We start from the raw sequence: 10,931 nt of genomic DNA, 5'->3' as shown, positions 1-10,931 counted from the left end.
ATTCTTTGAAGTTACACAACACCAATGGCAAGACACTTTGTGATCAGGATGCTTTAATGGCTGTAACTCTTGCATATAGAATAATGGCTATATTATTTCTTATTTTGGCTATCAGCTCCTTCAGGCAGCACCTTTTTTAATGCGCATCCCTGGATTTGTACATATCTTTCAACATCAAAAAAACTTTTATGCCTATATGGCTGAGATTCTGAAGGAACACAAAGAAAGTTTGAAACCCTCATGTAAGAAATGTTTTGCTGATGCTTTTTTGGAAGAAATGGAGAAGGTAAGATGTAGAGTTTGTGTAATGTAATCTTACCTCTGAAGGAACCTTTAATACTTCTGCATGTTTTTTATGAGTCCCGCATACAGATTTTCTTGGAGCTCTGCAGATCATCTCAAAACCTTTTGTTGAGGGTAGTGAGTTTGGCTTCTGTCACCTGGCAGATGGATTTTGGAGGTCTTGTAAACCAGCTGTCAATCTCTAGAAAGGTTAATTTGTATTAGTTACTTTGTAGCTACTTTGGGCCCAAACAAACAGGCCATTGGCAGTTTGAGGCTGAGAAAAGATACAAAGCCTGAGAATGGATTGAGAGAGTGAGTTTTCATATATTACTAACCTGCTTGCATGGAGCACGGACATGGAGTAAAAAAAAATCACTTCTGTGGGGTGGGAACTACACTCTGCTGAAAGTCATGTAGGAACTCCCTATTCTTCTGGTGAAGAAAAAGAAGCAACCAAGGCCCCGCATCCATTACTTGTGAACTAATATAGAAAGGGTGTTACCACCAAAAGGAAATTTATTGCAAGTAATATGCTACAATGTAATGTTTTACTTCCAAGCTTTGGGCAACTGTAATGTCCAATTCTGGCTTCAGAAAATTCCTGATTAGGAGCTTATTGTCAATTATCATCAAGCCAGCTTTAATCTGTGAGAGTCCTATGAATGAGAGATGTTCAAATGCCCTGGTCCTCAACAGCGCTTCTCAGTTTTGCAAACTTGGGTTCAGGGCTTTCCACCTGTAATGTGGCTATCTTCTCTTTCTACTGCCTTCTGCATTTCCCAGCGGTATTGTCTTTTTCAGTGATTCCATTGTTGCACGATATGCCCAAAATATGGTAGCCTCACCTTGGTCACTCTGATGTCCAGGGAGAGTTTGGTTCACTCTCATTTGGTTGTCTCTTTAGCAGTTCAAGGTATTTGTAGATCTTTTCTCCAGTACCACATTTCAAATGACTTTATTCTTTTCATATCAGCTTTCTTCACTGTCTCATACCTTATCCATATATTGATTCCTCAGAGAAAGGATGATAAAAACAGCCTTTTCAGTGACAATAACCTTCCTGTGGTGATTGGTGACCTATTTGCTGCTGGCACAGAGACCACTTCTGCTACCTTGCGCTGGGGACTGTTGTACATGATCCTTTACCCCAATGTCCAGAGTAAGTGCTGTTGTGAAGAATTGTTTTACAAGCCTTCTTTGTGCACAAAGTCTTCTGTCATTTAGAGTATTTTAGACCTTCTAGAATCCAATTAGAGTCTACTGTAGACCTTATGTCCATTTAGAGTCTATTTTATATCTTCAGAAGAAGTCTTTCTTCCATTTGTGTGTAAAGAAAATGGGGCAGATTCTTTATTTGATTCTTATTTTTATTTTGTAATTGGTCTTAATATTCTGGAATGTAGGAGTTTTAATACTCTTATAATGCCTATTAGGGAATAACAGATGGGCTTTTAGAAGGTAATGTTATACCCTTTTCCCTTTGCAACTTCTTAACATCAGTTGATGATACTTTGAGTGATATTATTTGTGGGACTGTCTAAGAGGTTTTATTCTGTAATTCTAAATTTTGGTTATTGTAAATGTTTTTTGTAAAATGATGGTAATCTTTCTGGTTCTACTTGTGAAAGTTTGGATGATAAATAATTTTGTATCCATACATATATCTGTATCTATATCTAAACAGAGAAACAGAACCCAGTTACAGAACAGCAGCTACATTTAGGGTTACAGGTATTCCAAAGAACGAAAAGCTATCGTTCCAGGAAAAAAGGCTCTAACATGTGAGCAAATTTAATGAATGTATATATAACTCTGTATTCTGGGATGCAGATTGTTTCAAGCTGTTCAGTACCCTACATCAATATCACTGTTGTTTTCCATCAAGCACTGATATAAAAAGCAAATAGTGTTGAAAGATATACAATGCGTTCTCCCATACTCTGCACTGTTTAGCTTTGTGCCGCATTGAAGGCTGTTGTAACATTGTTTTCCAGGAAAGGTTCAAGAAGAAATTGATATGGTGATTGGCAAGAACAGGTCACCCAAAATGGAAGACCAGAAAAACATGTCCTATACTCGTGCTGTAATCCATGAAATCCAACGATATGGGAATGTTATTCCAGCTGGATTGCCCCACATGACATATAAAGATACAGAGCTGGAAGGCTATTTTATCCCGAAGGTAGGATGGGATGAAGAGTAGAAGAATAGAAGTAGAAAGACAGAACTTGAAAGAAAAAGGTTACAAATAACTTGTTGTTGTTGTTGTGTGCCTTCAAGTCATTTCCAAATTATGGCAACCCTAAGGTGACCCTATCATGGGGTTTTCATAGCAAGATTTGTTCATAGGAGGTTTGCCATAGCCTTTCTCTGAGACAGAGAACATGTGACTTGCCCTATTGTAGTCCAACACTTAAACCACTATGCCATCTTTGACTCCACAACTAATTCCTTTCCCCGTGTTTAAAAAATAACTAAGAGTTAATTTTAAAGTTCTTTTTATGCTTACAGGTTTACAGTTTAATAAATTTTAGTTGTGCTGTATTTTTGTATGGAGGTTAAAATAAGGAATATGAACTTTGGGGAATTGATTTTTGATGATGGCATACGTCCCTTTGTTTTTATTTATCTGTGCTAACTTAATTTTGGACATTGCAAGAAATCTGTTGAAAAAAAAGCTTTGACCATTAATAATTATAAATGGAAATATTGCTTAGCTATGATGTAGGCATGCAAGGCTAGGGATTCTAATATCATGGGTAAGACGCAGCTAGACTCAAGTTCATGTTTTCTATTTTGCACTGTTAAGGAAGGAATAAAAAAGTGTCCCTGAGTGGTTTCTTTGGAGGTGAACTAATTAGATAAAAAGGAAACATGATTGTTTGGACATTATTCTGATAAAAATAATGGGATGTGTCTTAGGGTACCACAGTCCTGATCAATCTCTCGTCTGTGCTAAAAGATGAAGATGTGTGGGAGAATCCACATCAGTTCTATCCGGAGCATTTTCTGGATGCCAATGGACAGTTTGCCAAGCAAGCAGCATTCCTGCCTTTTTCAGCAGGTAACTCAAAAGTGGGGGGAGGCTGAGTGATTTTAAGAAATATTCCAGGTGAGTTTCCAAGGAATGAGAGGGCTTCTGTTTCTCCCGCCTTCAGCAGAAAAGGTGTTCTCTAATGGATAAAGCTGATTCTTTTCATCTCAGAGCATTTAGTTCAGCTTCTTCCATCTGAGGAATCAAATTGGACTGTACTTTCTAGAGAGGCAGAACTGGTATTGTGGAGTTAATATTAGACAACCTCTGGGTGGGAAATTTTCTGGAAACCATAAACTCTTCCTTTGCTAACAAAGGTGAAACAGTATTAAACAGCTGGCAGGCCGTTTCCTTGGCCAAATGTAAGACTTATATTTGGGCCTTGTTACAAGTACAGTACATGTAAAACAGAATTATAATAGGATAATAGTGTGCTCCCCAGAAGGAGGTTACTGCATTATGTCATTGTTGCTCTGTTCTTCTCTCATTCACCCTCATTTAAAACATGCTCTTTTGTAATGTCTCACACACACAGAATACATTAATAACCCCCTTTCCTACCTATGTGGCATTATGATTTCCCGTGTAAAGGTTCAATAACGCTTGTATGATTCTTCGGGGAGGTGAGGGCTGGTCAGTGGGCATAATGTGGGTGAGGAAATGCCAGTCCACCTGCAATTATCAGGGGAGAAAGAGAAGGGGCAGGATTTTAGATTTGGTCTGCCAGTGGAAGCTCTGTCCTTCAACCCTGCCATGGGAGGACTGCAATGAAAAGTTCAACTGCCTTCTTTTCCAATTCCATACCCTCCAATATCTCAGATGAAAATCAGGACATGTGCAGTCAAGCAACATCAGAATGTAGTCAAGTTGGCAAGGAGGAGAAGAAGGAAAAGAGGGGGTTCACTATTTACTTTTAAACTTTGTTCTTTCTTAAATGACTCCTCTCCTCCTCCTGGGGCTTGTTAGAAGCTGAAATTTTACTGTCCCCCATCTCCTTTTCCATGCCTGTTCTGTCATGGGACCATATAATGCTATGGTGCCCTCATTTATCTGTCACTCTCTTACACAAAAATACTTGTTGTTTGTTGTTAACTGCCCTCAAGTTGACCTGACTCATGGCAACCCTGTGGATGAGACACCACTGAGACCCCTTTGTCCGCCACTATTCTACTTAGATTCTGTAAATTCAGGCCTATGACCCCATTGATTGAGTCTATCCATCTCTTGTGTGATCTTCCTCTCTTTCTATGACTTTCTACCTTTCCTAGCATTCTTGTCTTTTCTAATGAGTCATGCCTTCTCATGATGTGGCCAAAGTATGGCAGCCTCAGTTTGATCATCTTAGCTTCCAGGGAGATTTCAGGCTCGATCTGTTCAAGGACCCATTTTTTATCTTTTTGGCTGTCCATGGTATCTCAGCACACACACACTGTAAGGAAAAGCCAAATACAGTGCGCCCGTGGTATATGTGCTCAAGCTGCGGGAAGCATGTGGGGCGCAAGGGGCAGCACATCCCATTCAAATGAATGGGGCGTGCTCTCGTGGTGTCCCACATGCTCCCATGCCACCGCGTCGCTGTGCGCATGAGCCCCATTTAAATGAATGGGGCTCAAGCATGTGTGGAATTAGCCTTACACGAGGGGTGCGTGGGTCTGGAACAGATCCCCCGTGTAAGGCAAGGGTCCATTGTATTTATATTTGGGTGGTGGGGCGGTGGAGGGCGAATCTATGTATTTGTGTGCAAACTGGGCAAAGCGGCAGTACTTGATAGACAGTGCCAAATAATTCATGTGGAAGTTTGTAGCGGTGAAGGCTATTATGTAAACTGTGCCAGCTTAAGTTAAGAACTCTCAGACTAAGGGACAAGTGGAGGGAGAAGGCCGGATCCCCCCCCCCTTGTAATGGATTGGGATTGGATTGACAATTTGGCTAGGTGTCCTTATCTTTCTCTTCATCCAGGTCCCCGTGTTTGTGCAGCAGAACAACTAGCCAGGATGGAGCTTTTCCTCTTCTTCACAAGCCTCCTTCAGCATTTCACCTTTTGGATTTCAGAGAACCAGCACAGGCCAAGAGAAGATGGATGTTTTTCTTTTACACTTGTCCCACATCCCTATAAACTCCAGGTTGTTTCAAGATAAATGGAAATGTCTGCATAGTTATGCTTATAACTGTCACTGTGCAAGCCAAGTGCAAATTACCATTAGACTTTATGTTTCCTGAAGTAATAAATCAGAGTATCAAATCACTGAATGTGATCCTTTACTAAACCTCATCCTTATGTGTAGTTTATTAGTCACAGCTACACCTGGATACCAATAATGTTAAAGGTGGCGTTATTACCTATAGCATCTACTTGAAGGTAATGTTGTTCACAGGCGACAACTGGGAAGCTGCTTTACAATTTTGATAGCTTCATGAAGTAATTTGATCTGAAGCTTTGTGGAAGCTGTAAGCATTTTTGGACTGATACACTACAACTCTCAGCAAGATTTAGAGGGCACTCCGCTCATACAACCTGGATGAATATAATTATATTAAGACATTCAAAATCAACATGTGAGGAAGAAGGTGTGCTCCTTATATTTCTGCTTTGATCATTCATTCATTCATTCATTCATTCATTCATTCAATTTATACCCTACTTATGTCTTGCTGTGGGGCCCAAGATGGGCTTACAATAATATAAAACAGAAGTGAGCTTTAAACATTTTGTTGTTGTTGTTGTTGTTGTTGTGTCGGGGTGTACATTTGTTCACAGGGGAGTTTTTAGAGGGCTGTTCACATATCAACACATGTTCAGTTGAAGCATATACTTGTTCCTTAGATTAGGTATGCCCATAAAGGTCCATGACACTTACTGCTCCCCTTTCTTCTCAACTTTCAGCACAGAAGCAACACTTCAGCTGCCTTTGCTTCTGTCACGAATCCCCTAATATTTTGCTTCAACTGCTAGGGAGCAAGTGGCATCCCCATTTGCTAGACAACAAAAAAACTATCAAATTGTTGTCGGGAGAACCCTCTCCATTTTAATTAAGCCAAAAAGAAAGACGAATCAGGAATCGAGTAAAACAAAGCTTTAATTCATCTGTGCAAATGAGGCTAGTTGGGTGAATAGTTTCACAAAGCTGATTGAGCTGTATTAACAGGCATTCAAATCCTTTTATACAATTTGGTTACAATCAAGTAAGCATTTGCAAAACATTCTACTAGTTAGCTACTAATCTTCAAGCTCCACCTCGTCTCCTCCCAAGTTCCTCTGAACCAAGTGCAACTATATCTATCTACCACTACGCATGCAGCACCCTGTGCCAAGCTTCTTTAACATATTTAGAGGTAAGGTTTTCACCTTTGTGATGTCAATAGGCCAAAAAAGTTTACTTGAAACTGCAGTCTCACTGGTTCATACTAATTTTAGCTGGTTTTATCTGCTCCAGGATTGCTCTAACCTACAGTAATGGAGGAAAAGACACTGGCAATCTAAATTAGCATATTGACCACATCCATGCCCATACTCAGATCCAAACAAGAGGGAGCTAAGCCATGAAGGGCTTTAAAGGTCAGGAGAAGGATTTTGTATTGGATTCTGAATGGAATAGGGAGCCAATGGGGGGATAACAACAAGGGGGTGACATGGTGAAAATGACGGACAACGAAGATGATCCTGGCCACGAAGCGTTGCACAGAAATTAGAGGGGTAAGGGGGGAATTAGGAAGTCCCACTAGAAGTGAGTTGCAGTAATCCAGGTGATATCTGCTTTAGTTGGGACATATATCCAACTCTATGATTCTATGAGCAATAGGGCTCAGGACATTATCTAGGAATGGCACAGATCTGGAATGGGGCTGGAGTCACTGTCATTGAATATACTCTTTCCTCTGTGGGTCTGGGAGAGTTTTCAGGAATACAAAAGGTGAAATGTTGCAGAAGGCTGGTGAAGAAGATGAAGAGATCCATTTTAGCTAACTGATCCCCAGGGCAGGCACGACGACCTACAGGAAAAGGAAGTTAAATACTGTGTTCACAACAAAAGCAACAACAGCAAGGAATACATTGATCAATTTTTAAAGTTTATCGCACCAGTACCTGTAACGTTCCCATAGAGTCCTGGAAACGTTCTTTGGAGAAACAATATGGGAATGGGTGTTACTGCACTCGATAATTTATAATGATGGTAGCAGTATGAGAACACATTTTATCGCACTGCATATACTGTTTTATTGGTACTATAGCTGAGATTGTTCCCAAGCAGTCCTTAGTTTGCGCATGCGAATTGTTGTAGCGAGGATTTTAGTACTGTGGAAGTAAGTGACATCACTCTATGATCTTATCACTTCATGGGTCAGACACCCTGTCTGGCTCACTGGAGCCGCCCATAAAGAGAAATAGGTAGGGAGAGGAAGGCAAGATGGAGCCAAAGGGAAGGAGTCGTGGCGGTGGAGGAGGAGGAGGAGAGCCAGCTAGGAGACACCTCTGTTTTTTTGGGGGAACCTTGCACTCCCCATTTTTGGAGGGGACTGGTCCAAGGCGCTGAGGTTGGAGGGAGAGAAGGGCTGTGACTTGGAAAGTTTGGAAAACGGGAGGCTGCAGGGAAATGCACACAGGCAGAGGCATTCCTGCCTGCTACACACGCGCGCGCGCACGCACACACACACACACACACACATCTGCTTGCCCTGAGGGCTGCTACCTTTCCCTGGCTTCTCTCTTGTCTATTAGGTGTGCAGTATACAAGGGGGAAGAAATTCTCCATCTAAAAACATTCTATGGAGATGTTTACATTGTGATAATTCTTTTTCTTGGAAAAAAAAGTATTACATGAATAAAAATATAATTAAATTTTAATACTACTTGTGGCACCCTCCTTGTGTCATACTCAGAAGAACAGTAGATATTGTAGACTTTCTAGGATGGGAGGGGAGGAAATTGTCCTAGCCAATTAGAACACAAGGATGGGTTGAGAATGGGTTGGCTTATTGCACTGGCGTCACCTGGACCGATCTAGAAGTGTTCTTGCTGGGACAGGCGAGAGACACAATGAGCACTGAAGGGAACCCAGCTGTGCGATAAAGTACATTTCATTCTGTTCTCATTTAGTACCCCAGAACGTTGCCAGAACGCTGTGCAATAAGCTTGTTTCTCCTTTAGTTCAGCAGCTACATAACCTTACGCCCTTTCAGATTATACACTTATAGCACTATGATTCCACTTTAACTGCCATGGGAACATCCTATGGAATCCTGGGATTTGTAGTTTTGTAATCAGTCTGTTTGTAGCTAATGCAATGTGCAATGTTTGTCAGGTAACCAAGAAATTGAGAAGTTGCTTGTAAACACCTAAGTAATCAGATCAATTATGTTTTGATGTGGTTTTAATATAACAACATGTCTGAGGACTTCATCACATGTGGGCTTTAAACTGCAATTGTAGCAATTTGGCGGAACCTATCACACGATGTTGTGCCTGACCTGTTACTGCCTTGCCTCTGAAGCATCATTACAGGGCATCTTTTATTTAATGGGAAAACCCATCAATAAGTGGGCAATTGATCTGCCATCCCATTATGCCATTGGCGTAATAAGTGGTAGTCTGTGGCAGTCCCGGTATTGAGCAGTCAAGTTGTGTCAGTCTCTTCCTTTTCCACTCTCCCCAAGCATCCTGTTTTCTTTTTCCCCTCCAATTTTTTCCTTGTTCTTTACTTTTTTCCCCACTAAAGCATGTTCACATAACTCTGGAGTTGTGTTACAATTTTTTTTTAGAAACAGAAAGGCATGCTGTGTAGGGCATAGGGTCACGAAGGTGAGGCTAAGGAAAAATGCAGAGGAGAGTGTCAATGGCACCAAACATCCCCACCATGCTATTGAAGACAGGTGTGATAATAAAAGCTTCAAAACTGGCATGTTTCTGTTCTTTTTAAATAATGCAATTGCAACAAGACTGAGGTGAGACTGAGGCTCAAGTGATAAAATCCTGAGTCTATAGCATGCTTTTTCTCTTTCTCCCTCTCTTTTCAAAGCAATTAAAAAAGGCCACCTCCAACTTCTCACCTTTTTGAAAATCTACTTTTTTGAAAACCAACAACTGCTTTTAAGCTTTCTTCAAATACCCCAACAATCCTCTTCTTGGATTTACCTGCAGAGAAGGGCAGGAAGGCTTCTCGTTTAATAAACTGTCCATTTGCATCCAGGAAGTGCTCTGGGTAAAATTCATAGGGTTTCTCCCACACAGTTTCATCCTTCAGTACAGAAGACAAATTATTCAGGATTATAGTGTCCTAATGTGGGAGAGAAACAAAACAACGTTAAATAAATAAATAAATAAATAAGACTTATTTATACCCCGCTTTTCTGCTACAGGAGCAATTAAAGGGGCTTACATGATTAAAAAACAGTCAATATACAGTACATACAGTCTGTACAATACTTTATTTAACCCCCCCCCCCCAAAGGATTAAACACATTACAATTTAAAGTCAATTGTTAAAATACTGATAATAACAACAGTCTACTGGGAAATAGTAGAATGATACCTAAGGTGGGGAGAAATCATTAACTGATTGTTCTATTCGGGGAAGGCCTGCCGGAAGAGATCTGTCTTAACAGCTTTTTAAAAGCTGTCTAGACTGAAAATTTGACAGATCTCCTCTGGCAAGGCATTCCAGAATCTGGGAGCGGCAGCAGAGAATGTCCTCTGGGAGGTTGCAGTTAGTCTGGTCTTTATAGGTTGCAATAAATTCCATCCAGAGGACCTGAGGGTGCGGGGTGAATTATACGGAAGTAGGCGATCCCTTAGATAGGTAGGACCCAGGACATGCAGGGTTTTAAAGGTAATAACCAACACCTTGTATTGTGCCCAGAAACTAATAGGCAGCCAGTGAAATGACTTTAAGATAGGTGTTATTCAGTCACTCCTGGATTTTCCGGTGACCAACCTGGCTGCCATATTTTGTACTACAACGTGCCCTTGGCTTATGCGGGGGATCCGTTCCGGAGCCCCCCCCCCCAGTAAGCTGAATTCTGCACATGCTCAAGCCCCATTTACATGAATGGGGCTCGTGCATGCTGTGGTGCGGCGGCGCGGTGACAAGCGCGTGCCATGGGTGCACTCCCCATTCATGCGAATGAGATGTGCCGCTTTAAACATATGTTCAAAGTCACCGATTATGTGGGTGCACTGTAATTGGAGCTTCTGGACTAGGCACAAGGGTAGTCTCAGTTTCTAGATTCTTTACTTCCAGGAAAGGGCGCAGCTGGTGTGTCATCCGAAGCATTTACCTGATTTGTCATCTGGAGCAATGAATCAAGAAGCAAAACCCAGACTGTGAACACAGTCCTTTGAGGGGAGCGTGACCCCATCTAGAACTGGAGGTTGCAACTTGATGTCTGGTTTGGGGGCCCCTACTGTAAGTACCTCCGTTTTGTCTGGATTCAATTTGAGCTTGTTTTTCCTCATCTGGTCTATTACAACTTCAAGACACTGACTGAGAGGAGAAATACCATCTGTCGTCAAAGCTGTTGACTGAGACATAGAGAAATATATTTGGGTGTCATCAGCATATTGATAACACCCTGCCCCATGTCTGAGTCTATGGTTTCTGAAAAGTTGTTAGGAGAT

At 41.3% G+C, this 10,931-nt stretch overlaps 2 protein-coding genes across 2 annotated transcripts in view; one reads left to right on the top strand and one right to left on the bottom strand.

The window, feature by feature from the left end:
• Positions 1–5,457, top strand: part of LOC121930928 (cytochrome P450 2D14-like) — a 16,621-nt gene extending 11,164 nt beyond the window's left edge. Inside the window, exons 4-8 of the mRNA XM_042467945.1 lie at positions 116–286; positions 1,303–1,444; positions 2,280–2,467; positions 3,208–3,349; positions 5,279–5,457. Coding sequence (XP_042323879.1) covers positions 116–286; positions 1,303–1,444; positions 2,280–2,467; positions 3,208–3,349; positions 5,279–5,457 — 822 coding nt within the window. The remainder of the gene's footprint in view (positions 1–115; positions 287–1,302; positions 1,445–2,279; positions 2,468–3,207; positions 3,350–5,278) is intronic.
• Positions 5,458–7,130: 1,673 nt separating this feature from the next.
• LOC121930926 (cytochrome P450 2D14-like) overlaps positions 7,131–10,931 on the bottom strand; it is a 26,207-nt gene continuing 22,406 nt past the window's right edge. Inside the window, exons 10-11 of the mRNA XM_042467944.1 lie at positions 9,450–9,591; positions 7,131–7,309 (exon numbers count right to left, since the gene is read on the bottom strand). Of these exons, the coding sequence (XP_042323878.1) occupies positions 7,131–7,309; positions 9,450–9,591 (321 nt within the window). The remainder of the gene's footprint in view (positions 7,310–9,449; positions 9,592–10,931) is intronic.

Source organism: Sceloporus undulatus, chromosome 5 (assembly GCF_019175285.1).
Source record: "Sceloporus undulatus isolate JIND9_A2432 ecotype Alabama chromosome 5, SceUnd_v1.1, whole genome shotgun sequence".
In the NCBI taxonomy this organism is placed as follows: Eukaryota; Metazoa; Chordata; class Lepidosauria; order Squamata; family Phrynosomatidae; genus Sceloporus; species Sceloporus undulatus.
This window is presented reverse-complemented; position numbering and strand designations above follow the sequence as displayed.